This window comes from Pezoporus flaviventris, unplaced genomic scaffold, assembly GCF_033815535.1.
Source record: "Pezoporus flaviventris isolate CSIRO_AGI_PZ_B2104156 unplaced genomic scaffold, CSIRO_AGI_Pfla_v1 ptg000213l, whole genome shotgun sequence".
Classification (NCBI taxonomy): Eukaryota; Metazoa; Chordata; class Aves; order Psittaciformes; family Psittacidae; genus Pezoporus; species Pezoporus flaviventris.
Genome location: NW_026892761.1, coordinates 14545470 through 14572505, shown reverse-complemented (window position 1 = coordinate 14572505; position 27036 = coordinate 14545470). Strand labels below are relative to the sequence as shown.

Sequence of the window (27036 nt, the reverse complement as noted above, 5' to 3'; positions counted from 1 at the left end):
CTGAGGTGATGGTTGTGGGTGCTCTGCCTGGCACAGCCACGGCCTGAGCACATCCTCCCTTAAGTACACTTTAGGCAGAAGCTCTTCCCTGTGAGGGTGCTGAGGCGCTGGCACAGGGTGCCCAGAGAAGCTGTGGCTGCCCCATCCCTGGCAGTGTTCAAGGCCAGGTTGGACACAGGGGCTTGGAGCAAGCTGCTCTAGTGGAAGGGGTCCCTGCCTGTGGCAGCGGTTGGAACTGGATGAGCTTTAAGGTCCCTTCAGCCCAAACCAGGCTGGGATTCTGTGATTCCTAGAGCAGGAGGTGGTGCAGGGAGGGCACTCTTGAGGGTAAACCTCAGCCAGGAACCCTGGTCAGCGAAGGGACGAAGAGCAGAAGGTCTGAGAGGAGTGGAGGGAGGAACTGGTCAAGGCAGTGTACCCAGTCCCAATGGCCTCAGCTGGTTACTGAAGGTGTGGAGCAGTCAAAGCATCATGGTCCATCCTCTCTGCTCCGGAGGTCTCAGCAGCTCCTGAGGAGCAGCCCATGGATCTGCCCCTTCCATTTAGAAGCGATCTGAGGTCTTTCAGCGCAGCAAGAACCAGCAAAGAGACACAGCATGGTGATGGCCTAATGAAAGACACTGGAGGGGAGAAGCCAAAGGAAGCTGGGTTGGCTTTTGCTGCTGAGCGAGGAGGGGTGGCAGATGTATGTGGAGGAGCTGTTGGAGAGGAAAATGCATGTACTGAGAAAGTGAAGAGCACTTGGGAACAGGGCAGATCCTGCAGTTGTGTGCGAGCCGCTGTTTGTGCTGACAGTGCAGTTCATGGCAGAGCTGGTCTTGCATTAAAAGCTGCCTCCTTCGTGGTTAAAGATGCGGGTTGGATGAGCCACACATGGGTTTGAGCAATGCTTTCTTTCTCTTGGGGTTTTGCAGGAGCTCTGGGCTGCAGACACCCTTCAGGTACAGGAATTCATGTTCAACTTTCTGAGAGACCCTCTGAGGGAGATTGATGAGCCTTATTTCTCCCTGGATGAAGTAAGACATCTTGAACACTGGCATGTATGGAGCGGGGTGGAGTATGTGTGACATCCCCAGTGTGCTGGGTGACAGCTCTGCTGTCTGTCTCTTCACATGTCAGGGTGATGCTTGAAGGATCACAGCTCCTGTAAGCTGTGTTGCTGTGAGGTGAACGTGGTGGGTCACCCTGTTGCGCAAGAGCTGGTTGGCCAAGCAATGGCTTGTGGGCTCTTTTCATGTGCTGGGGGTGTGCAGCTGGGAGTGCTCACCAGGCATTCATTTGCAGGAGGAAAGGGGCTGCACTTGGTTTGATGCCCCTTAGGGTACTTGGGTAGCTGCTGGGTAGCTGCTGGCAGGGAGGGTTGGATGTGTGTGCAGGTAAACGGCTCCTCCACATCATTAACATGCTTCTGTTTCTTCCTGAGCAGTTTCTCACCTTCCTGTTTTCCAAAGAGAACAGCATCTGGAACTCGCAGCTGGACATGGTGTGTCTGGAGAACATGAACAACCCCCTCTCCCATTACTGGATCTCCTCCTCACACAACACGTAAGGACCAGGGGATGCTCCCTCCACGTGTCTGCTCCCAGCCTCCCCTTCCCCAGGGTGGGATTCCCCTCGTCTTGCCCAATCCCAGTGGTGGGTCCAAACCAGGGTCAGTACAGCAGAGACCTTCCTCTTGGTGCCCCGGTCCTCCCTTTATCATTTAACCGTCTGTGTTTTGCGCATTGTCCGCACCTCATGTCTTCACAGACTGTGCATTCAGGTCAGTGAATGGCTGTCACTCTGGCCATTCCTTACCATTAACAACGTCATCACCTTCCAGAGGCTCTTAGGACAGATGTGACAAAATCCTGGCAGGCTGAAACTGGCCTTTTTCCTTCCCTGCTGCTAGAAGCACCTTGCAGGAACTGCTTTACTGCAGATGAGCTCTGGCTCTACTCCCCATTCATGGAATGCGGTGACAACACCGCAGCCCGAATTTAAAGGCGCAGAGGGCAGGCAGAGAGCTGCTGTGTGCCTGCAGGAGCTGGCCTGACCCTGCTCTCTGGCTGCTGCAGGGGCATTTTTTGTGTCACTGATGCTGATACCGCTCTTTGAGTCTCATCTCCAGAGCTGGCACCCGGGACCTCAGCACGGTGCTTGCAGCCCTCTGCAGCCGGGGCAGAACCGAACCTCCCCTGGGGTGGCTCTGCCCAGCAGGCACCCCTGCCCCTGTGAGTGCGTGGCTCTGCTCACGTGTTCTCTCCCGTGGAAGGTACCTGACCGGGGACCAGTTCTCGAGCGAGTCCTCGCTGGAGGCGTACGCGCGCTGCCTGCGCATGGGCTGCCGCTGCATTGAACGTGAGTGCTGGAGCTGTGCTTTGTGCCCAGCGGTGGCCGGTGGGGGTCAGGGGAGGCTCGGGTTGCTGGTCCATATGCTGCTGCCACCCTGATGTGCTGGAGGGGCTGAGGGTGTTGGCTTGGTGGGACTGGTGGTAGGTGCCTGAGCTTTTGGTTCCCCAGGAAGATCTGGACGTTCGCCTCACTGCTTTGTTACCTTCCAATGCGGATCCCAGCAGTGCTTGTTTCAGTCCATCTCATCCTGCCTGTATTCCAACCAAGATGCTTCCATGGGTCTCTTGCAGTGGATTGCTGGGACGGTCCCGATGGCATGCCAGTCATTTACCATGGGCACACCTTAACCACCAAGATCAAGTTCTCTGATGTCCTGGTCACCATCAAGGAGCATGCCTTTGTCACCTCCGAGTGAGTACAGCAGGACCTGGCCTGCAGCTAGCAGAGCTGCCAAGAAGGCAAGGAGTGGGTAGAGCCAAGGCTGGAGCAAAGCAGCTTTGGGTAAACCCCAGTAGTGTCAGTCCTTCTCCACCATGTGCATCGCCGGCAGTGGGGGGGACACTGTGCTGTAGGGTGGTTACACTGAGTGTTCAAGGCAGCACAGATCACTGCGGATGCAAAGTGCTCCTTGAGGGCACAGAGGCTGTGACCTGTGACCATCAGGTGATGGTTCCACCTGGACACCGTGCTGGTCCTGACAGCTCTTTTCCTTCTCCCAGTTTCCCAGTCATTCTGTCCATTGAGGACCACTGCAGCATTGCTCAGCAGCGGAACATGGCTCAGAATTTCAAGAAGGTCTTTGGGGACATGCTCTTGACCAAACCTGTGGATATCTCTGCTGATGGCCTTCCCTCTCCAAACCAGCTCAGGAGGAAGATCCTCATCAAGGTGAACTCCATCCCCAGCTAGTGGAGACAATGGGGGCAAAATGGTGCCGGTGTGGAAAAAAAGGCAGCTCCTAACCTCTGGAAGGGGTTTGCTGAAAGGGGAGACGTGATGCTCAACCCAATGGGAGACAAAAAGCTCTCATGCTTCAGAGGAGCTGCTATGGAATAAGCTCAGCAGCTGGGTGCTGCCCTTCTGGAGAGCTTGGGGGATGCTGGTATTCCTGCTGCAGGAATCACCTCTGGGGAGAAGGGTGGGACTTCAGTGCCCTTTGATGATCTCTGTGGCATGGGTGCCACCCTGGTCCTTTCAGTCTAGGGGAACCCACTGCAGCAGACCTGGCTGTTCACTAGGCAGCCCATGCTGCTTTCTGGGTGCCTGCTTCCCTCAAGGTACCTGACCCACCTCTTGTCTCACAGCACAAGAAGCTGGCAGAGGGCAGCGCTTACGAGGAGCTACCCACGTCCGTGATGTACTCCGAGAACGACATCAGCAACTCCATCAAGAACGGGATCCTCTACCTGGAGGACCCCATCAACCACGTACGTGTCTCCGTGCCCTGAACCCCGCGCTGTGGGCCCCATAGGTGCCATGGTAGCTCCGCAGGGCGCTGCGTGGTGCTGATAGGAAAGATTGTGGTGCACAGGAGCTAAGAGGCGCTGCTCTGTCCTGTTCCTCAGGGTCCCTGAGGGCTGGGGGTTTCTGTGCTGGCTCTCTCCTGTGCTCTCCCCTAGGCACCTCTTGGCCCTTGTTAGAGGCAGAAGCTGAGCTAGAGGGAGCTCTGGGCTGAGGCACTGCAGCTGCGCTGTGTAAAGCCTCTTTATCTGTTGCTGCAGTCAGCTCTAGCCGTGGCATTTCCTGCCTCCTACCGAGTGCCCGCGGAGCTCCCACACCTCGGCAAGCATTCTGCTCTGTAAAGCACCAACCCTCCCCTCTGCTGTGCGCATCTGCTTCCACACAGCCCGCTCCCTCAGCGGCTTTGCTTCGCTGGGGATCGGTCAGGCAAAGTCACGTGTGAATGAAGCACAGCTTTGGAGAACAGGGAAGTGAAGCACATAGCCATCTCCTGTAGCCTCACTGGGGATAGCCCCGTGCTGACCCTGGCAGAGTGCTTTCTTTTTGCATTGATTTGCTTTCCATTTGGTCATCCCCTTTTGCTACATGCCGGGGTGTTGGCAGTGTGAGCTGCAGTCACTTTAGATGTAAGAGCTACCACATCCTTTGGATTTGGGCAATGTCTTAGGAGCTCCTGTGACTCCACTGAAATCAGTGTTGCTGATTCACTGCCGTCGGTGACTCCTCTGCAAACCCCATCACCCGTCACTGGTCGTGCTGACCTGGAAGAGCTGGTCCCATGGATGGGTGGTGGGGGCCAGCTTGCTGCTGCCTCGGGGGTCTCTTTGCCCAGAGTTTGTTTCCTTGCAGGAGTGGAACCCGCATTACTTTGTCCTGACCAGCAGCAAGATCTATTACTCTGGGGAGACAACCAGTGACCAAGGAAATGAGGATGAAGAAGAGCAAAAGGAGGTGAGGGATGCCTTGTGTGACAGTCAGTCATTCACATAGAGAAGGGACCCCACTTGCAGCACTGTGTGCAGTTCTGGTGTCCTCAAGATAAGGACATGGAGCTGTTGGAGCAGGTCCAGAGGAGACTACAGGAATGAGAAAGCTGGCACTGTTCAGCCTGGAGAAGAGAAGCTGTGTGGAGACCTCAGAGCAGCTTCCACTGTCTGAAGCGGGGCTATAGGGATGCTGGGGATGGACTCTTCATCAGGGACTGTGGTGATAGGACAAGGGGTGATGGGTTCAAACTGAAACGGGAAGTTTAGGTTAGATCTAGGGCAGAAGCTTTTCCCTGTGAGGGTGCTGAGGCGCTGGCACAGGGTGTCCAGAGAAGCTGTGGCTGCCCCATCCCTGGCAGTGCTCAAGGCCAGGTTGGACACAGGGGCTTGGAGCAAGCTGCTCTAGTGGAAGGGGTCCCTGCCCGTGGCAGGGGTTGGAGCTGGATGAGCTTTGAGGTCCCTTCAGCCCAAACCAGTCTGAGTCTGTGATTCCATGACTTGCGTGTCCAAGGGGCTGAGCACTGCCAGCTGCCTGCAGGGGGAGATAGATCCTGGGGTGGGAAGGGTGGGAGCTGCTGCAGGGAAGCTCCCTGCTCCTGGTGGGAAGACCCCTGCGCGCTGTGGCACCGGAGCCTGCCCTCAGGGCGCTGGGTTCCCTGCAGGTGAGCAACAGCACGGAGCTTCACTCCACCGAGAAGTGGTTCCACGGGAAGCTGGGAGCGGGCCGGGACGGGCGGCACATCGCGGAGCGGCTTCTGACCGAGTACTGCATCGAGACTGGCGCCCCCGACGGCTCCTTCCTCGTCAGGGAGAGCGAGACCTTCGTTGGAGACTACACCCTGTCCTTCTGGTGAGGCTGCAGCGCTGCTCCCTGCGCTGCGGGCCTGGGTTCATCCCGTCCCTGTGCAGCGGTGTGCTCCCAGTGCTCCAGTGCACATCCCTCCCCTTTTTCTGTGCCCCAGCATCCCGCCAGCTCATCGTCCATGCAGAAGGGCCAAGTCCTTTGGGACCCTTCCATGTCAGCTCTCTGGTGGGGCAGGAATGCTGTGTCCGGGCTGGGGCTGTGCCTGAGGCTGGTGCAGGATCCCCACAGAGGACCCCGGTTCTCCCTCTCGCGCAGGCGCAACGGGAAGGTGCAGCACTGCCGCATCCACTCGCGGCAGGATGCCGGCAGCCCCAAGTTCTTCCTGACGGACAACCTAGTGTTCGACAGCCTCTACGACCTCATCACCCACTACCAGGAGGTGCCTCTGAGGTGCAACGAGTTTGAGATGAGGCTGACGGAGCCGGTGCCACAGACCAATGCCCATGAGAGCAAAGAGTGAGTGTGGGTCTGGGGTGGGTCGTGTCCACTGAGCAGCCAGGACCTTTTGGGACACCCTCCCACATCAGCCATTCCTTCCTTGCTGGGGCTCTATGGTCCCCACTTGCTCCCTGTGGAGCTCTCTATGTCACAGCAGCCATGCTGGCCAGCTCTGCTGTTCGTGTTGCTGATTGATTGTGGTGGAAGCTCAGTGCAAAGCAAGGGGTACTGGGCTTGGCTGGGATGCCCTCACCCATGCATCACCAAAGGTCTCTGAAAGAAGAGGGCCCTGTCCAGTGTCATGTACATGATGATCTCCCTGTCCTCCTTTTGAGGATTCAAGCAGATTTCTAGGGGCTGGAGGGGAAGCCCTGTGGCACGCAGAGGTGTGGGGTGAGCTGGAGGTGTGGGGACCCGTGCACAGTGACGTGTCTCTCCTGAAAGGTGGTACCACGCCAACCTCACGCGGGCCCAAGCTGAGCACATGCTGATGCGGGTGCCGCGGGATGGAGCCTTCCTGGTGCGCAAGAGGAGCGAGCCCAGCTCCTACGCCATCTCCTTCAGGTGTGTCCGTGGTGGTGGGTGCAGATCCTGGGTTCCTGGTGTGGCTGTGGGAGCTGGAGCTGGGATGCTGCAGTGTGTGAGACAGCAGGAGAGTGGCTGTGATCCTGGCATGAACCTTCCCAGAGCTCTTCTCACTCCTGTTGGCCCTGGATAAGACCCACAGCCCCTTGAGAGCCTTCAGGACCTTGCTGAGGGATGGCTGTGCTCCTTTTGCTCGCGTGGCTTTACCTTGGCAGAGACCTTCTCCTGCCAGGTGCCAAGTTCCTCCTCTCTGCCTTTGCTCCTGCCAGGGCGGAGGGGAAGATCAAGCACTGCCGGGTGCAGCAGGAGGGCCAGACCGTGCTGCTCGGCAACTCCGAGTTTGAGAGCCTGGTGGACTTGATCAGCTACTACGAGAAGCACCCGCTGTACCGCAAGATGAAGCTGAGGTACCCCATCAACGAGGAGACACTGGAGAAGATTGGGACAGCGGTGAGTGTGGGCGGCTGTTGGAAGGATGCTGGACAGGTCTGTTCCGAGCTGGTGCCCTGAAGCAGTGCTGTATGAGCCATCTCTGTGCTTCACAGTCTGCACCTCTCGGGCTGGAAGCACTTTTGGGCTTCAGTGAGGTTTATTGCTGTTCCTTTGACCCGGTACCCAAGTGTGGGCTTCTGCTTGCTGTGTGCAGCATCACCTTTGGTCTGTGCCCTCCCTGGGGTGTTCTCCCTGCCTGCCCCGAGGTGGGGACCTGTTCTCCTGCTGTAACTGCTGCCCTTTGCTCCCGCAGGAGCCGGATTATGGAGCCCTTTACGAGGGACGCCACCCCGGGTTCTACGTGGAAGCCAACCCCATGCCCACCTTCAAGGTATGTTCTCAACTGCCTGCCATGGCACAGCCTGCAGGGCCGCAGGGTTTAGCTCTGTTGCCCAAGAGCTGTATTTTTTGCACACTCATTTCTATACCACGAAGGAGAGACATGTTCTAGATTGAGGCTGCAGGTTCCCGGGCTGGGCTGCTTCTTGTCCTGAGCCCTCCAAACTAAACCCATCAGTGGCTCCAGCTCAAAGGAAAGTGCCAATGTGGAGCCATGCCAGACCTGTGACCTCTGGTTTGGCATAAATGGGGGCCTTGATTTATTCTGCAAGGTCATTAGGGCCTGGCAGCAGGGCTGGGCACTGCCTGCACACAGCGTGCCTCATGGTCCCCCCAGCAAGCACATCCTTGTCCATGTATCCACCCGCTGCCCGGCCTCATGGGAACCCTCCTCATTGCAGTGTGCAGTCAAAGCCCTGTTCGACTACAAGGCGCAGCGGGAGGATGAACTCACCTTCACCAAAAATGCCATCATCCAGAATGTGGAGAAGCAGGAAGGAGGCTGGTGAGTGTGTCCTGAGCCTCCCTTGTCCCTCGGGACACGTGCAAACCTTGGTGCCATGCAGAGGTGTGTCCCCTCCAGGGGTGGCTCCATCTGGGGGTTGCTGACAAGCTGCACAGCCCCAGAGCCTCACGAACCCTAAAAGCAGATGATGGAGGAGCTGCCTGTCCCCTGTCACCCCAGTCAGGATGCTCTGGGACCCCATGCGGGTGCTGAGGCTGCCCCATCCCTCTCTTCCAGGTGGAGAGGAGATTATGGTGGCAAGAAGCAGCTGTGGTTCCCCTCCAACTACGTGGAGGAAATCACTGGTCCCAGCAGCCTGGAGCCAGAGCGGGAGGTGAGCTCGTGCGGAGCGGAGCAGGGAGGGATGGCGGGAGGAGCAGTGTGCGCACATCCCAGCACCTTGCCCAGCACCATCCTGCCTCTGCTTCCTTCCCAGCAGCAGCTGGATGAGAACAGCCCCCTGGGAGACCTGCTGGGGGGTGTCCTGGATGTGCCCTCCTGCCAGATCGGTGAGTGCCAGCAAGGGTCATGGTCCTGTCCTGTGATGGATGCAGGGCTTCAGTCTCCAACTGCCTCCGGGCACCCCTGTGCCTGCTGGAAGTGCACAGTCTATGGTGTATGCTGGTCAGGCAGAGACTCCTCCACTGCTGTTCCTGGCACAGGAGCTGCTTTGGGCTTTGGGGCTCAGGCACTTCCTTGCAGCCCCAGTACAGCTGAGGAGCATCTGGGTCCTGCCAAGGAGCCTTGAAAACCTGTGGGGCAGCTGCCCCACAGCAAGGGAGCTCAGACCAATGTTGTGGGCTCCTCCTTTCCCATAAGGGTTGGTCCTCCCTCACATACGTGTGGTCCATCTCCCTGCCAGGGGCTCGGGATGCTGGGTCTGGTCTGCAGCTCTTGCCTGCCCCTTGCCTCCCCTGAGCCCTTTTGGTCTGGGTGGCTGTTCTCACCGGAGCACTTCAGGGCACAGAGTGAAGCTGATGTAGGTATGGGAGAAAGAGGGCATTACAAAGGCTTCTCAGCCCCCTCAGGGAACACTGCATCCTCACCTATCCTGGGCTTCATCTGCTGCCTCCAACAACCAGAAATGGAAGCTTCTCTTAGCTGAGAAGTCCTGGGGCAGCCACGAGAGCCCCTCGTGCTCTCCCTTCCTCCCTCTGTGCTGTGAAGGACATGGCTCAGCATCTGCGGTGACGTTGCCCTCTGCTCCCTGCCCACAGCCATCCGCCCCGAGGGGAAGAACAGCCGCCTCTTCGTCTTCTCCATCAGCATGGCCTCGGTGTCGCGCGTGTCCCTGGACGTGGCGGCTGATACGCACGAGGACCTGCTGGACTGGGTGAAGAAGATCCGGGAGGCAGCGCAGACAGCTGATGCACGGGTGAGCGAGAGCCCTGCCCAGGGGACATCTCCTTCCCAACCCTGGGCTTCCCACGAGGAGCAGGGGAGGGTTGGTGCGATGGCAGCACGTGATGATGGACAGAGCAGTTACAAAGGCGATAAAGCCAGAACAACCTTAGACGATGGAGCAAGGGGTGGAGGCCACACGTGGTGGGTTGAGAGGTTCAGGCTGGACATCTCTGGAAGATCGGTCCATTGGGAGGGTGTTGGAGCCTTGGGAGGTTGGGATCTCCATCCATGGAGGGTGGCAAGGCTCTGCTGCCCTGCATTGGTACCGCTGCCAGTCCTGCTTCAGGGGGAAGGTGGGACCCATCAGGGTGCTTTTGTGGTGTACCCCCAGCAGACCCACTCATGGTTCCCAGAGCATGGGCAGGAGCAGCCAGTGCTGCCATTGACTGAATTGGTGAGCTGAGTTACCCAATGCCACTGCTCCCCCTGGCCCTGACACCTCCCTCTCCCTCTCTTGGCAGCTCTCCGAAGGGAAGATGATGGAGAGGAGGAAGAAGATTGCCCTGGAGCTTTCAGAGCTGGTGGTCTATTGCCGGCCTGTGCCCTTTGATGAAGAGAGTGAGCATCTGCTGGCCTGGTGGCCACTGCAGGCAGGCAGTGAGGCATTACAGACCCACAGTGTGGTGTCAGGAGCAAGCCAGAGCCAGTTTACACTGAAGCTCTAGAAATGTACTTCTCCAGAGGGTGGAAGTTCCCATCCCCATCCCTGTGTTGCTGGGATGCTGGGATCTGTCACCATCCAGAGCAGCTGCTGAGGCTGAGGCTGGAGAGCATCGTGCCCCATCACCAGGGGTGGCTTTGATGCCTCAGCCATCGCATTGGGCACCGGGTCAGAGCGGGGTCTGTACAGCCCGATGGTGCTGAGCCACAGGGGGAGAGGACGGTGTTAGGGAGGGGCCTGGGATGGTTGAAGTGTTTGGAAAGGGAACGTGCTCCTGGCCGACCCTGCGCTGTCTCCTTGCAGAGATTGGCACAGAGAGGGCCTGTTACCGGGATATGTCCTCCTTCCCCGAGACCAAGGCAGAGAAGTACGTCAACAGGATCAAGGGCAAGAAGTTCCTGCAGTACAACCGCCTGCAGCTCTCCCGCATCTACCCCAAGGGCCAGCGCCTCGACTCCTCCAACTACGACCCGCTGCCCATGTGGATCTGTGGCAGCCAGCTCGTGGCCCTCAACTTCCAGACCCCAGGTGAGGGCAGCGGGATGGGGAGCTGCCTGCACCCTGCCCTCGTCCTGCCCAGACTGGGGCCCAGGAGGGGCTCTGCAGGAGCCAAGCTCAGTGGTCACGTCCATGGTTGCCGCAGGGCAGACGTGCTCCAGAGGGCTGGGTTGACCAGGAGCCGTGCTGAGCCAGGGGGTTGTCGTGCCACAAGGACAGGATGAAGTGGAGAGGGAGCAGGGAGTCCCCTGAGGTCCCTGGTGACAGGCAGGGTCCAGCGCGGCCCCAGCTTCCACTCCTGCTCATGCTGCCCTGTCCAGCCTTCCCCTGGCCCTTGCCAGCCCCTGCTGGGAGCTCACCAGCCCACCAGAGAGCTATGTGCCTCTTATCCTGCTGGCTTTGCCATTCCAGTGGGGAATTCAAGCATCTCGCAGGGTGGTTTGGCAAACACAAGAGCCTGCACACGGAAAGCTGAAAGGAGAGGGAGGGAAAAGAGGTGACCCATGGAGCAGTGGGCAGTTGGGCAGGTTGTGCAGGCCCCCCTTGGGCCCAGCATGTGCCCAGTCTGCAGTGAGACTTTGGTGCACCAGGCACTGCCAGGGGATGGGCTGTGACCCCTTCAAAGGGCTTGTGCAAAGCACCAATCCTCCTGGTGATGTGGCTGGTGACACGAGCATGGGGTCTCCTCCCTCCATCTCCTGCCTGTGCATTCCAGACAAGCCCATGCAGATGAACCAGGCCTTGTTCATGTCCAGTGGCCAGTGTGGGTACGTCTTGCAGCCGACCAACATGCGGGATGACATCTTCGACCCCTTCGACAAGAGCACGCTGCGGGGCGTCGAGCCGCTCTCCATCTCCATTGAGGTCAGTTCCTCCTCCCGGCGTGGATCCAGGGGTTGTGCCAAGCTGGGGGTGATCTGACGGTGTTCCTGGCTCCTGGCCTCTGCAGCTGCTCCTCACCCAGCCCCTGAGCCCCACTGCGGGGGGGATCCATGGGTGCTGCTCCCGGGTGCCGGGAGAGGACCAGCAGGAGCATCCCCCAGTGTTCCCATGGGACCTCTCCCGCCAGGGCCTGGGGCCGCCAGGTGGCATCCACGAGCTGTGGAGGTGACATCCCAGTCCCCTTCACTTGGAGTGTGACAGCTCCCATCGGGATAACAGAGCATGGCGGCTCCCATCGGGATAACGCAGAGCTGCGCCGTGGTCCCTCCTTGTCGCGTGGTTGCTCCGGGCTCCGTGTTCCCATATCCCTTTGGTCATGGTCTCTCTTGGGAAGATGCTCATGATCACAGCGTGCTTCTCAGCCCGTTTCTGTGTTGCTGGTGTTGATAAGAGGAGGGGCTGCTGCTGGGGGTACCGGAGGATGGGCTGGAGGTGCTTGTTGCATCTTTTCCTTCCCGGATGGTGGGATTGGGACTGGCCTGTCCCTGTGTCAGCTCACAGCACAGCCGAGGCTCTGCAGGGTAGGGGACCGCTCACCAGCAGAGCTCCTGGAGGGATGGGGAGGCTGCAGCTGCACCATGGCTCTCATGTTTGGACCAGTGGCTGTCCCTGTACCAGTGCAGGCATCCCCAGTGGTCCCAGAGCCGAGCTCTGGGTCACCAGTCTCTTTTGCAAGTCCTGTCAGCTCAGGCAGCTCCTGGGGAGGAGGCACATCCTGCTTTTAGCTGCTCACCCGTTTCTGACCACACACAAAGTGCAGCTCCTCTGAAGCCACCTCTGTTCCAGAGTGATCCCACCTAAGAGAGCCACAGCCCTTCCCAATGGGGACGCCCCTTTGTGTCCCATCTGCACCACTGACCCTCTACCCGCTGTCTCCCTAAAAATCCCTGGCACCATTTCCCTGCACCGTCTGCTTTCCAAACTTCTTCCGCATCTCGGGATGCAGCCGCAACCACCCGGCGCCGAGTCAGCGCGACGCAGCCCATCACTGTCTCCTTTAAGAGAAGGGCTCAGCCTTTGTCCCCTGGCAAAAGTGTCCCCACCGCAGCCAGCTCAGGGATGGAGGAGCCGCCTCGAGCTCAGCGTGACTCACAGCACATGATCCAGCGTTGGCAGCACGTCCTTCCCCTGCTACAGCAGCGTGCCGGCAGCACGCCGGGCTGACAGATGGCCTCTGCAAGAGCGAGCTGGGATTCGTGTCCCTGCAAGGAAGCAGGTTGTCATTTGAGTGGAGCACAGGCTGTGCTATGAACAGGAGGCAGAGCAGCAGCGGAACAGCTCCTTTTTGTCCTCAGGCCAAGGCAGGAGGGACAAGTTTCAGCAAGGAAGGGGATGTCCAGCATGGCTCTGCAGGCTGGGATGGGATGGGGTGGGATGCTGCGGTCCCAGGTCTGGCTCTGCAGGCACCAGACAGGAACCTGGAACACTTCACTTGCCTCTTGACGGCTTATAGATCGAAGTGGTGCTCAGTGGCACCAAAGCAGCCTCCAGGGTGACACCGTAGCATTTCCAGGGGTGGGAGTTGTTTTTCCCCAAGGCAGGCTGGGCTTGGCTGGGCTGGCTTGCAGCATCTCTTCTCTCTCCAATTTGCAGAGCCAGGGTGATTTAGTTGGAAGGAAACTGGTGTGGGATGCAAACACATAGTTTTCCCTTTGCTCCCATCCCTTACCAAGTGTCTTCTGGTCTGTGCCCAGGTTCTGGGGGCCCGGCACCTTCCCAAAAATGGGAGGGGAATCGTTTGTCCCTTTGTGGAGGTGGAGGTGTCTGGGGCCGAGTACGACAATGCCAAGCAGAAAACGGAGATCGTGGGTGAGTGAAGGGCTGGGAGAGTGACCCACTGCCCCTCCTGACTGGTGCGGGCATGTCGCTTGGTGCCAGCGCTGGTGGCACAGGGACGTGGGGCTGGGCTGGGCTCCCACTGACTCTGGTGTCCTGTGGTAGCGGACAATGGCCTGAACCCGCTCTGGACCCCGAAGCAGTTCCACTTCCAGGTCAGCAACCCCGACTTTGCCTTCCTGCGCTTCGTGGTGTATGAGGAGGACATGTTCAGCGATGAGAACTTCCTGGCTCAGGCCACCTTCCTGGTGAAAGGCTTGAAGACAGGTACAGCCCTCGGTGAGGTGGGGAGGGCTGGCCTGGTGGCCCCATGCTGTTTGCAGCCTTAGCCAGGGAGATGCTGAGTGCTGTGGGAGGATGCTGTCAGGCTCAGTCCTTCCCATCCCCATGGCAGCTCAGAGCCCCAAGGAAGGCAGAAGCCATTTGTTAATGGCCACTGGGGCTGCCTGCCACTTGAGGGGAGGTGGGTGGGAGAAGGGGTGCTGGGGACAGATGTGTCCCTGCCAGTGATGCTGGGGCTGTGTCTGCTGTAGGCTTCCGAGCGGTACCCCTGAAGAACAACTACAGCGAGAACCTGGAGCTGGCGTCCCTGCTTGTTAAGATAGACATCTTCCCTAGCAAGGTAAGGCTGGGGCATGCTGGCCCATTCCAAAGGGAACTGTAGGAGCTTATGTTCTGTTGGGGATCTTCAAGTATTAGCTGAAAGCGAAATGACAGCTTGCACCTCTGACCGTTCCTGCGTGGGTGCCGTGCACTTTGTGCAGCAGCCTGGAGCTCAGCCATCTTCCTGGTGCCTCTCTTGGTGCGAAATGCTTTGGACTGAGCCCTGGATTTCCAGTCCTTTGGTACAGCTTACCCACTTTAGCAAACCGCAGCTCAAGGAAGGGCTTGATTGACCTCCTCAGTGCAAGGGACCACTTGATTAGAAGAAAAAGGGCAGGTTGGATGGGGCTTGGAGCAGCATGCTCTAGTGGAAGGTGTCCTGCCCATGGCAGGGGTTGTAACTGGATGAGCTTTAAGATCTCTTCCAACACAAACCATTCCATAACTCCCTGATTCTATGCAGGAGAAGGTGATGGTGCTGCAGGGCTCAGCAGGGCTGTCGGATGCAGCACTGAGCTGCCAGGGCTGCTCTGGAGCGATGCATGGAGCGCTGGTGGGATGGCAAGCTCTGGACTTGCCCCCTGCAGCGAGTTGGGGTGTTTCAGGCAGGGTCCTGCCTGGGCTGCGATTGACTTACCTGGAGAGCCCTTCAGCAGAAGGGAAGGGGCAGATGTGCTCGTTCCCAGTCCCTGCTGTGCTCCGGGGAGGTTACAGCTCAGGACCATGAGCGCGGCTGGCCCGGGGCTGTCTGTGTTGGCATAGTCACAGCTCCTTCAGAGCGGGATGTTTTTCATTGCTGGCTGTTAAAGCCATTGCAACCCCCGAGACCCCATGAGCCCAGCACTGTCCTCATGAGCAGACACACACTTTGAGCTCTCAGGCCCTTTACTCCTGCCGTTGTTTTCCCGATCCAAGCAGGAGAACGGTGAGATAAACCTCTTCAGTGGGGCAGCCCTGCGGGACCGCACCGTGGATGCTGCCACTCAGCTGCTGCTGGGCAGAGGCAGAGAGGGCTCCTTCGAGGCACGGTACCAGCAGCCCTTTGAGGAGTTCCGCATGTCGCCGGAGCAGCTGGCTGACCACTTCGAGAGCCGGGAGCGCAGGTAGGGCAGTGCCCACCATGACATATCCCACCCCAGCATGGTCTCCGTGGTGGAGGCGGAGAAAGGCAGCCTCCTCCCAGTAACCCAGAGCGGAGCTGCAGCCTTTTTGCTGCATGGAAACCCTACATTCCGGCATGGAAGTTGTGCCGGTCCTTTGGGGAGCTGCTGCTTTGGGGTCTGTGGGCATAGGGTGGGACTAGGAGCTGCCACCCCCCAGCCGGTGGCACTTTGCACCAGCATGGGGATGTGCTGAGCCATCCGTAGGGCACAGCTTTGGCCACTGGAACATTGCCCTGGATCGTGCCATGGGCAGCCTGAGCCGTGTCCCCTCTCTGTGACCCCAGCAGGGCGCTGCGGAGGACCCGGATCAACGGGGACAACCGGCTGTAGCCCATCGCGGCGGTGGGAGCACCTCCAGTGCCGGTGGATCTCCCGGCACACTGTGAACTGGTTTCTATGGAAACGGCACTGCTATGGCCTCCTTTCAGGCAGCTTCTCCGGTTTCTCCGCTGAAGTGTTCGAGTGGAGAACTAAAAAAAACATATATTGGGAAAAAACCCCACACCAACCCCGAATCCCTCCCGTCACCACCAAGCCCTTAACAAAGCACACGGGTGCGCACTGCCTGCCAGCTGCTGAGGGGAGACAGCTGTCTGACGGCAAAGAACAAGACCTGAACTCCCCCAGCCAGCCCCTGCCACCGCTGCTCTGCCCGGATTCCCAGCGATCCCACTCCTGTGCAGCTCCCGGGGCCCTCTGGCACTCATCCTTTGCTGTGCCATTCCCAACGCGCCGGGCAAGGGGGGACATGAGCGACCAAGGCAGCACCTCTGTCCTGGGGGCATCGCATCTACCTACCTGTATAGCCACTGCCGACGGGCCAGTAGTGAAACTCACATTTACAAGGCCTCTCTAGCTTTGAATGACAATAAAAGTGTCAGTATTATGTGTGTGGTGTCTGGTGCATGGCCCCACTGCAGCCCTGCCTGGGTGTGGAGCCATGCCAGGGGGCTGCACTGCTCCATCCTTCCTCCGGGCTTTAGGGAGGTTGCAGCTACTGGTAGGGGGAAATAACCAGGAGCAGCCCTAGATTTAATGTGGTTATGTGCTACAGCTGACCCTGCTTTGCTGAATGGGAATGGGGACAAGCAGCTACTCCAGGCTGCAGAAGGATGACTAGGACAGAGGTATCCAGGCTCTGGCACATAGCCGGGTCACCCACTGCTGGCCTCACCCTGTGGGTAAGTTGTGCTTTTAAACCAAAAGGAAGGTTGTGATGGAGCATTCCCCACTGGGGGCACAGCTCAGCCATGCCCATGCCTGGGGCAGCTCCTGCTGTTGGCACCAGGGGATCACCAGGGCTTCCCTGAAGTGAGCGCAATCACCAGTCGAGTCACGGTCGTCTTTTCCGCTCTTTATTTAGGAACAACCAAAAATGTCTGGTTTCATTTCAACAAACTGTACAAGCAAGCTCTTCCCCTCACCCACCCTCACATCCACATATACAAAAGGAAGGGAAACTTGCCGTTCACTTCTCAGAAGTGGCATTGTTGCTACAGGGAGTTCTTGCCCTCAGAATAAGAGCAGGTAAAGTTCCATAGCAGGTACAAGCTACCCTAGCCCTAGTAATAGCTACAGCCCACAATCACAGGCAGCTTCACTTTTTGTTTTTCCTCTTTAAAACCTTTACCAAAAGTAAAAACTAGTTCCTGTCTCACACGATTGCCAAGGTGACCATCTAAAACTGTGGTCTTAAGAAAAACACAATAATAACCCCACTGGAACCCCCCACACCTCCCCGGTACAAAGACCCAGCAGAGCCCTTGCTCTGCTCCCTAGCTGCACGGCCACCCTTATGAAAGGTCCCGTTGCAGCTACAATTACATTTTCCTTTGGATAAATCCAAGCAAAAATTCCAGGTCATTCAGCACCAGCATGATTTCTAAATAACAATAATTAAAAATAAAAAAACAAAACAAAGAGACCCCATTCGGCTGACTTTGTGGTCTGCTGAGAAACAAAGTGATCAACACGCTGTTCCCAAAGGCTCTCTTTTAGTGCAATGTTAGTATGTGCAAGGGGAATCACAGCCACGTACCCATAACACCACCACGAGCCAGATGGGGCAGAGAGAAAGTGCAATTTTAGCAAGAAGTTTTCTATGCCGTGGATTCCTAGCCCAATCTTCACTACCACCAGTAAGCAAGACTCCTAACACCACCCTCCATCAGTACAGGGGAAAAGTGGCTTGAATTGTGCCATCACAATATGGCCAACATCAGCCAACAGAGCACTCCTCACTGGAACAGGCAGGAACAAGGAAACAAAACCACAACACAAATCACGGCTTCGCTACAGAGCTCCCTTGCTCTGCTTAAAGCTGTGTGATGCCAACCCAGCATTCCTGGCAGGGACCACTGCCAGGAAAATATACAGCAGAAAGTAAACTTGCCAAGAGAAAAGGTACAGCTTGCAAGTGTCTCATCCCTACACCTCCGTTTGTAGCGCTGCCTCATCTTACCCTGCTGGTTTGTGATCAACTGAGGAATGACAAGAGAGGCTCCTGCTGTGAGCTGAAGCACACCAGGCCATCGACTGATTGGAAAACAGCAAAGCCAAAATTATCTGAGCAACAGGAGAGAGTTTACAAGCATTTCAAATGCTATCAACTTGACAGGAAGGTACAGCATCACATTAACTTGGTAACTGGTGCCTAAGTGCTGAAAACCATCTTTCTCTTCTGATTCCCAGTGACCCAGCTCCACACATCACCTTCCCACCAGGTTGCCTCTGTAGTGTCTCTAAGAGAGGGGCTGCAGGGAAGTCAGAATACAACACTTCTACCTGTGACCAAAACCTGTTCTTTTTTCTAAACCTCAAAATAACGTAAGTGGAAACCCAGCCTTCTCCATCCTCCTCTTCCTCCTGAACAGACAGGGGACACCTAGCAAACACTAACCAAGCAGCTCCAGCTTCTGCACCAGCATCGCCCAGGCAGGTTAAGGCTCTGTGACTCTCATCAGAGCTGCCAGCAGCAACTGCTTCTGCTGGTGGCTTCTGGTGGTGACCAGGGAAGGGACAGGCAGCCACACCAGTACCTGCAGCTGGAGCTCTGTGGGTCACCCATGGAAGCAGCCCTTGTGCTGCAGGCCCGATGTTCCTTGGACAAGTGGGAAGAAGAGCCTGTAAAATATGGGTTGTTTAGTGTTCTCCTAAAGAAAGTAAGAAAAAAGTGATTTCCAGGATGGTGAAAAACAAGGTACCCAATGAACCAGCCACGTCTAGAATCCCACAGCAGGGCCTGCTGACATGAACAAATACAGTAGATGTTGCTTCCATCAGGAGAACCAGCAGCTCTTTACATGAGTAGGCCAGGTATGGCACAGATCAGGGGTCGGGTCATTAAGCAATTAGATTGTGCCCTTAATTTAAGCAGCCTCAGAGACACAAGTAACAAGATTGACACGGATTAAAAGTGATGGTTACTCCTGTTGCTGCCACACAGAGAATGGAGCTAAAGAATTTCATTTCCCTCTCTTACTGATGCTGGCTACAATCTCTATCTTACACCCTTCCTTTCAAATCAAGAGAGTCATCTTTGATTAGATGATGATAAATATTCACACACTGTGTAGAATCCTGGTGATGCTTCCTCTTACCACCAGAAGAGCTGCTGCTGGGGCTCTCAAGCCACCTCTCATTTCTTCCTTTCAGTTTCAGATGCGAACACATTTCTAACGTCCTGCACCAAAACCTGAGCCTGGTTTTGGCGATGACACCTGCTTCTCCTCAGATTCAGACAGGGAAATGAGGCCACAGAACTAACCCCTCAGGTTCTGCTTTCACAGAGGTTTCAAGTCAACTCAGCAAATGCACATAAGGAGGAATGCAGGGGTTAGAAAGGGAACTCGACTGCTTTCTGATTTTCCTGTCTCTAAACACCCACCCTCCCCTCGCGCTGGGCCCTGCCAGCCCCACTGCAGCCAAGGGGAGTCTGCATGGAACCACTTTTTACAATTCCTCCAACCCAAAAGAAAGAAAACTCCTGCTGTGCTTGTATGAATGCACGGAGACAAAGCCCAAAACCCTCAACTGCTTCCAGCCCTCAAGGCTGGTTTTGCTGTGTACACCGGGAAACTCTCCCTCCAGCTCACAAGACTTCTCTTCAATTTGTCTGGAAAACTGGCCAAATACAATCCAAGTGCAAAAAACTTTCAGCTAAGTGCATGGAAAAATGGTTTGAAGGGATCAGTTCATACCATAGTCCTTAAGCATTTCTGTAGATGGAGCGGGGATCACTCTTCCAATTAGCCATAGGCCTTCAAGTGTACACCCAAAATCCCACAGAAAATCACCTTGAATGGGCAAACTACACTTCCAACATATTTATATAGCGAGTAGTTAGTAAAAGTGTACATTTTTAATGTACATTTTAATGCAATAAAGAATCAATGGCGTATCTGAACTGTATATATGTGTACTTAAATAAACCTGCATGTACATAGACACTAGAGAGTAAATTGACCTACCTGTATTTGTTCTCTGAAGGTAGCACCATACACACACATACTCTCGGCACACACAGCTCCCAGATATGCTGCCTCTGGCTCCAGGAGCACCCAGATTCTCCTGCCACCACTGACATTTTGGGGTATGCATGGTTGCACCCATGAGGGTTAAGCCCTTGGGGCTCTGGCTGTCTCTGCTCTCCCCGAAGATGCTGCCCACCTGAGCCAACAGAGGCCGAGGTGGGACTGCTGCTGGTTCTGCCTCCAACCACAGCACGACAGCAGCAGTGCTTCTGGAGAGGTGCAGGGAGCACGGTGTCACTGCAGGGTGCAGCATCTCCCCAGGTCCCGTTAGGGTGCAGGGCAATTCCATCCACAGCAGATGCTCACACCTGGCCACCGGGGTGACACTGTGTGCCAGGGGAGCTACGTGAGCTCAGGAGCATGCACCTACCATGGAAGCACGCACCACAGGGCCAGAGGAAGTCCTGTCTCTTACAAGGCACTGAACAGACAGAACCTCTCCTAGCAGTTGAACAAGGCAGCCTCTTAAAGAGGGGATGGGGAAAGGACTGGAAAAGCAAAGCAATTAAAGGTAGAAATCAGACACCAGTGTTGGAAGGGGCTCTGAAAGAGCTTTTTTTGGGTTTAAACCAGACGTTTTGTAAATCTCTGGATCCAATCCTTTGGGGCTTGCTACCCACCCTTCTAATAAATATCATTTACCACCAACAATAAAGTCTCCCACATGAAAAAGCTTTCACTAACTAAAAACCTTCTACTGAAAAAGTTTGGCTGAGTTAGCTTGACAAAAATAAGGAGCTCTGACTCCTCTCCATAAATACATCAGCGGACAGACACCAAAACCTATTTAAGTTAAAGGACAATGTTGGCTCCAAAACAAACCAGGAACGAACCAGCCACGAATTAATTCAAACTAGAAATTTAAATAAAGATTCTAACCACTCAAAGGCAATGAATTTCTGGAATAGCCTTTCCAAGAGCAAAAGTGAAGGCAAGACATGGAACCAATTTTCAGCTGGGATTTGATTAGTTTGTGACAGAACGGTCTGACACAGCATTTGGCTGGAGTATCCAGCTCAAGAGTTTCCCTTCTAGACCTTGTTTTTTGTTAGAAAAGAATATTGAGAAGATCTTCAAGGAGTTGCATCACACAGCAACCACCCAAGACAAGATGGGCACATTAAAACTGTGCAGGTAGAGGGGAGCAGAAGGGTTAACTGCGCAATTTCCTTTGCTGTTTCACCAGAACTACTGCAGAAGGAATGGGGGAAATAAAATGGGGAAGGATAGGGAAGCCTGGAGCAAACACCTGAAGTTCCCAGTGCTGCTGCAGGAGGATCTATCATGTAGGGCTGCAAAAGGGAAGCTTCCTGATTGCAGCAGAGCTGCTGCTGATCCCTTGGAGACAACAATCCTTAAACCTCTCACAGCAACGCTGAGTATTCTCTGCATTTGCTCGCTGAAGAACAGCTTGTTCTCTCTGAACAATGAAAAGATTCCAGGTCAGGATGGAAAAATTATGATGTGCTAGTTCTCAGTGATTAAAGGGAGACTTGGAGATTGAACAGCCTGCTACAGACAGTCTCCAGGAGCACAGGGGAAAGTATTCTAGCTGGCAAGGGAGAAATGACACCAAACTCCATCTCCTAGGATGCTTCTGTCTGGGAACCTGGTACTTACTGGAGAGTATGCAATGCTAAATCTAACCTATGCCTTAGGGATGAAAATCTCACTCAGCTCCCACTGGGCTTTAATACACAACTGGCAGTTTTCTTTTTAGACCCCTTTCCACACACACACACACACACACCCACACCCCTGTGTGCCCACAAAGTGCTTCATTGCCAGGGCTTAAGGACCAGAAAGGGTGGAGAGGATATATGCAGCCATGCCAACCTTTAGAGAACAAACACCTTAACAGACAGATGAAAAAACCCAAGAAAAAAGAAAGAAATACTGTGCCATGATAGTCCATATCTAAGCAATGACCTTGTTTACACAACGTCTGAGATTTGTTACGCTTGTATAGGCAGCTGTAGGCATCGGTATATGAGTATGAAATCTGAAAGTCTGTCCACTGGAAAGCAACAAGAGCATCATCCTATTTCCTGGGTGCAGGCTGAGCCCCTGCCAGCTCTCAGCCATCTCCTGGGCTGGGCCACAAGAGCTCTGCACCAAGTTTTTGCACGCGTGCTCTCTCGTGTGCTGTGCTCAAAGGTCTCATTTATGGCAGTGCTTTACCACCACATCCTGCTCCTGAGGTCTGCATCAGCCTGGCCCATGGGTTTCTTCAAGACCAAAAGTTTCTTCTCAAGGGTAATAGCGGATCCTCCGGGGCTGGTGGTTTGAGTTCAGTCTGCCTCTGAAAAAGAACAGAGGGGTCAGAGATGCTGCAAGATGCAGAGGAGCCTGCTGGGTGGGCAGGAAGGGGTGCAAGAGTGCCTCGGGATGAGCAAAACTAGGAGGCTTGATGGAGTCAGCTGCAGAGAAAGGCTAGCCCCAGTCAGAGGGACCAGGAAACCCAAAATGCTCAAGGGAGCAGGGCTGGGCTGAGGGATGCAGCCTGCAGCAGTCTGAAGCCGTGCACCCTCGCTGAGCACCTCCTGCTTCTGTGCCACAGGGGGGTGGTGGGGATCACCTCACACTGGGTGGCATAAAGCCATGCTGAAGGGTGCTAGCAGGGGCATCTCTCTGCCATGGGCACAAAAACTGACCAAAGCCAGTCCTGCTGCAAAGCACATGGGGCAACACACATCCAGGCCTCTCAGCTGCAAGAAGGGCAGGGCCCCATTCAAACCCACGCACCATCTCCTTCAAATGAGACGGGGGAGGGAAGTAATGAATTTTAGTTGATGTTTGTAATGATTATCATTGTTTTTTAAGGCCTGCAGCCATGGCAGAGGTGTGTGGGAAGCTCCAAAGCAAGGCAGAGGGACTGGAGGAGGTCCCAGCTGCCCAGCAGGACAGCAAGGGGCTGCATGCATGGAGCAGGCGAGAGGCTGCAGAGCCCGCAGCAGGACAGGGTGAGCACTCAGCCATCCTCATATGGTGGGAGCCCGGCCAGGGAGGAAACAGCCCCCAGCGGCAGTCTGCAGAGCCCATGGAGGGCTTGGAATTCACCTCTCCTCATACACACACACACACACATGCTTTCAGAAGTGAGCCCTGGAGGAGGGGTAGGGCCAGCAGCAGTACACACCAGCCTCCATCTCTCCCTCCTTGCAGCCTCCATCTCCACCACTGAGCGATGCCCCGCGGCAAACAAGGATGCTCACATCTGGAGAGCTGGCAGTGGGAAAGGGAAGGGAAGAGGCTCTTGCGGCACAGGCAGGGGTCACGGCTGCTGCCTGAGGCCAAGGGGAGGGTGGCAATGGACACAGCAGCCAGGCCCCTTCCTTCCCAAACACCAATCCCCTCCATAAATAGACCCAAGAGCCACCTGCCCCCGGGGCAGGTAGAGACCAGGCACTCCTGCTGGTTTTACTTTGGCTTACAATAAAGCAGGACTTGGCTTCTGAGTGGAGCCAGCATCCAGCAGCCAAGGCAGGCAACAGCACTTGGAGCACCTCACTGCACCCTCCTCACACTCCTTCCCTCACCCCCTCTTTCCCAGAGGGAATTCCTCCCCGTTTCCCCAGTTAAACCCCAAACGACAGACACTGAACCCTGCCCTAAAGCCTCAGTTCCCCACCGGAGAACACCCAGAGCCCCATCTGCGCCCACCCAACCTCTCACCGAGCCGTGCGGCGGGCGGTGGGCCCGGGGCATCGGGGGTCCCGGCGCTGCCTTCGCGGCCGCCCGGCTCCCAGCACTCGCTGCTCTCGGGCACCTCGGGGCCGGCTTCGCTCGGTGGCTTCCGGCTGCCCTTGCCGGCCGCGGGCTCCTCGGCGCCAGCCGCCCTGCCCTCCTCTTCTGCCTTCACCGCGAACCACAGCCGGAGCTGCTGCACGCCGAGCTGGGCGCGCTCGGCCAGGCCGGGCACGTCCTCCTCCCGCAGCGCCTTGTGCTGCTCGTAGTACTCCTGCAGCACGTCGCGGGCGGCGGGGCTGAGCTCCGCCATGCCCGGCGGGAACACCCCACGCCTGTAGTTCTCGTACCACTTGAGCTGCCCGTTCTTGTAGCCGTAGCGGCTGTCCCCGAACCAGCGAATGACCTCTGCGCGCGGCAGGCCCGTCTGCGACACGATGGCGTCGTACTCCTGGTTGGTGGGCCGCTGGGTCTGCACGAACATCTGCTTCAGGAGGTGCCGCTGCTGCGCTGTCTTCTTGAAGTTGAGCTTGGGTTTGGGAGGGCTGGGTGCCAGGCTGCCCCCAACATCTCCCTTCTCGGTGCTGCCAGCCCCCACTGGCTCAGCTTTGTCGTTGGACTCGGTCACCCGCAGGTTCTTCAGGTTGATTTTGATGGGACTCACCTTCCGCTCCACGGAGTTGTTGCCGGAGGCATCGACGGAGCCGTTCTCCCCCGCAGCCTGCAGCTCATCCGAGGAGTCTTCCCCTTCCCCGCCACCGTTTTCCGCCTCCTCCTCCTCCTGCTGCACCGTCTCCTCCACCTTCTTGTTCTCCTCCGCCACCTTCTTCTTCCTCCTCTCCGAGAACCAGCTGTCGATCTCCCTCCGCGTCATCTTTGTTTCCCCCCGGAGCCGGTTCACCTCCTCCTCGGCGGGAAGGGGGTTCTGGGCAAAGCTGCTCTCCAGGGCCTTCAGCTGCTCCGGCGCCCGCTCCTTGTACTTGGTTGGTGTGAAGTCAGGCGCCTGGTGCCAGGCCTGCCGCCGCGGCGGGTGCTGCGGGGCAGCTGTGGGGCCCAGCTCAGCCCCCCTGGGCACGTCGAAGGGCGCCTCGGGCAGGGCATCTAGCGCGCTGTCCCCAGGGCAGCCGGCGCGCCCGCCTCTCACGTTCCTGTAGTGGTACCTCCTGTCGCTGAACCACTTCCGAATCTCCTTGGTGGACAGCCCCGTGAGCTTCGCCAGCCGCTCCACTTCAGCCTGCCCCGGGAACTGGTTCCGGCAGAAGCTGCCCTTCAGGGCCGAGAGCTGCTCGTGGGACTTCTTGTTTTTGAACACGTTAGGGTCCAGGAAGCTCTGCGAGGAGATGGCCGGGCAGGCGGTGAGCAGCGACTGCGCGCTGTTGACCACCTTCACCCCCGACGCGCTGCTGGAGCTCACGGTGCTGTGCTGCGCCGCCGGCTGCGGCTTGGGCACCGAACTCACCGCCAAGGTGAAGGAGGAGCTGGTGCCCTTCAAGCCGTTTGCCATGATGGGCTGCGTGACCAGCAGCCCCCCCGTCCCCTCCGGCTGCCCCACCACGTGGCCCGGTAGAGTCGCCTGAATGAGATGGGGGACGCTGCCGGGGTTCGCAACCAGCGGCGTGTTCAGAACGGTGATGGTGGGTTGTGGCACGGACTGAATAACGGTGTTGAACATCTTCTTCCTGGCATCTTCGATCTCCTCCGGGGACCAGCTGATGCCCTGCTTCAACCGCTGGGCAGTGAACCAGATCTTCAGCTGCTCTTCCGGGTACTTGGTCACCACGGTCAGGTAGCAGAGCTCGGCTTTGGTGGGGTAGGGGAACTTGTGGAAAGAGTTCTTCAGGAAGCTGTTGGAGTCCATGGCGGCGTTGTATGTTGGAATGCTGCTCAGGGGAATCATCACCTTGGGAAGGGACTTGGATGTAGGTAGCTGCTGATGCAATGGGGGCTGCTGCTGCAGGGACACAAGTTGTGCAACACCTGCCTGCAGAACAGGCACATTTCCTATGATGGAGCCATTCACTACATGAGATGATTTTGTTGAGCTTGCCGTGGGCTGGCTGACCGGCACGGACCCGTTGGGGAACGAATGCTCCCCGTCTTTCACCTCTGCCTCACTGCCCAACTGACTTGACATACTCTCCTTCAAGGTGTGGATTTTTTTGGCCTCGGGTTTACCCTTCATTATTTTCATGATGGGGGTTTTGGTAATGATAATTTCCGCCTGGCCATCCACCCCTTCCTCAGGGACCTCTCCTGGAACCTCGTGGCTGCTGGTGGTCTCACCGAGACTTTGCTCCACGGTTGTCCGGTTGTCCTGCTTAGCCACCCTCCAGACAAAGCTCGTTTCGCCGGCATGAGACTCCATGTTGTGGTGGGAGAGCCCCTCATAGCTGTTTGCAAGGAAGTTGCACGTGACACAGGCAAACGCAGGGTCTTTGCTGAATTCTGAGTGCTCAGAGTCCAAGTGCCCAAAGAAGTGCTGAACATCTTGAGATCCAAAGTCACAAGACTTGCAGATGTAAGTGTCGCTATCAGCAATGCCACGGTGCCCGTTAGACAGAGCTCCGTTATTAGTGCTGCTGGCACCAGCATCACCAGCTGCTGGCCCTTCCGCAGGAGCATCCTGTTGCTTTCCTTCCCTATCATCTTCTACAGCATCCAGTTCAGTCTCCTGAAGCACCAGTGTTTTCACTGGTATCATGCAGGGAGTTGTGGATTTTCTTTTGCTAGCCATCACTACAGTCGATCCAGATAATTAGTTTCCTTTCATGCACACGAAATTCAGATTGAAAAAGTGCTACTGCAAGTGCTCTGTGGTCTAGATTTCAGCAAACTCATGATGTCCCAAGGAGCCGATGCCAGATGTTGACAAATGCTCATATCTGCCGCTGAACCTGAGGACAAGGAGAGGAAGGACGGGGTTAGTTCCTTGCCATTAGACAAAGCACAACTGTCCTGGTATTTAACTGTTTCACTCAAAAAAAAATCATTTTCAGTCTCTTTTGATAGGAAAATTTAACTTGACCTTGGATTTACTGTATTTTCACACGTGCAACCTGTGAATTAGCTCTTTAGAAACCAACACACAAACACATCTCTTCTACAGCCTGCACCAAATTCCCATCTGAGGAGGAAACCCACCACAATCTCCCCACACCCTGCCCAGCCCAGATCCATCCCCGGTGTTCCCTGGGGCACAGCAGTGCCAGGCAGGGTCACCCTGGGAATGCTGCCTGCTTTCCACCAGGAAAACCTGGTGAAAACTCAACACATTCCCTGCAGAACATCTCCATTTCTTCACAACTGTACTTTTCCAAACATCCCGTCAGGAAGCTTCTCCCCAGCTCAAAGCACCGTGCCCACACCAAGGGCCTCTGCCTGCAGAGACACTGGGAGCCATGCTGCAGGGCGCCAGGGCCATCTACTTCTGCCCTCCCCACTCAGACAAAGCCTGCAGAGCATCTGGGAGCTTCCCTGCCCATCCCCTGCCACTTCACCACTGTTTCAAGAGCAGCTGCTGAGTCTTCACCTGGAGCTGCAAGAGGAACGGTCCCAGCACTCCATGGCAGCATCACACGTGTGTGCCAGCCTTCCGGCCTTCCCCTGCCACCTCCTCTGTAGCTCTTGGCATTCACACAACCCAGCACACTGGGGGTACCTCCTAAGGAAGTTCCATTTCTCTGTGACACAAGCCCATGCTGCTGC

At 56.4% G+C, this 27036-nt stretch overlaps 2 protein-coding genes across 12 annotated transcripts in view; one reads left to right on the top strand and one right to left on the bottom strand.

The window, feature by feature from the left end:
* The window catches only part of PLCG1 (phospholipase C gamma 1), a 42360-nt gene extending 25328 nt beyond the window's left edge, over positions 1-17032 (top strand). Inside the window, exons 9-32 of one of the 7 annotated variants that reach the window (XM_061441435.1) lie at positions 915-1016; positions 1427-1545; positions 2255-2340; positions 2625-2745; positions 3054-3222; positions 3639-3761; positions 4645-4746; positions 5444-5631; positions 5902-6102; positions 6529-6648; positions 6939-7119; positions 7415-7492; positions 7902-8005; positions 8243-8339; positions 8445-8514; positions 9223-9380; positions 9871-9967; positions 10374-10598; positions 11284-11432; positions 13205-13319; positions 13452-13613; positions 13880-13968; positions 14868-15052; positions 15400-17032. In XM_061441435.1, the coding sequence (XP_061297419.1) occupies positions 915-1016; positions 1427-1545; positions 2255-2340; positions 2625-2745; positions 3054-3222; positions 3639-3761; positions 4645-4746; positions 5444-5631; positions 5902-6102; positions 6529-6648; positions 6939-7119; positions 7415-7492; positions 7902-8005; positions 8243-8339; positions 8445-8514; positions 9223-9380; positions 9871-9967; positions 10374-10598; positions 11284-11432; positions 13205-13319; positions 13452-13613; positions 13880-13968; positions 14868-15052; positions 15400-15442 (3084 nt within the window). In that variant the 3' untranslated portion in view covers positions 15443-17032. Of the gene's footprint in view, positions 1-914; positions 1017-1426; positions 1546-2254; positions 2341-2624; positions 2746-3053; positions 3223-3638; positions 3762-4644; positions 4747-5443; positions 5632-5901; positions 6103-6528; positions 6649-6938; positions 7120-7414; positions 7493-7901; positions 8006-8242; positions 8340-8441; positions 8515-9222; positions 9381-9870; positions 9968-10373; positions 10599-11283; positions 11433-13204; positions 13320-13451; positions 13614-13879; positions 13969-14864; positions 15053-15396 lie in introns of all 7 variants that reach the window. The other 6 variants (XM_061441433.1, XM_061441432.1, XM_061441429.1 and 3 more) reach the window with 6 other exon arrangements.
* A 3143-nt stretch (positions 17033-20175) lies between these two features.
* The window catches only part of ZHX3 (zinc fingers and homeoboxes 3), a 42814-nt gene continuing 35953 nt past the window's right edge, over positions 20176-27036 (bottom strand). For 4 of the 5 annotated variants that reach the window (XM_061441436.1, XM_061441437.1, XM_061441438.1 and 1 more), the window contains 2 exons: positions 23320-26225; positions 20176-21946 (listed from right to left, as the gene is read on the bottom strand). In XM_061441436.1, the coding sequence (XP_061297420.1) occupies positions 21936-21946; positions 23320-26065 (2757 nt within the window). In that variant the 5' untranslated portion in view covers positions 26066-26225 and the 3' untranslated portion in view covers positions 20176-21935. The remainder of the gene's footprint in view (positions 21947-23319; positions 26226-27036) is intronic. The other variant, XM_061441440.1, reaches the window with a different exon arrangement.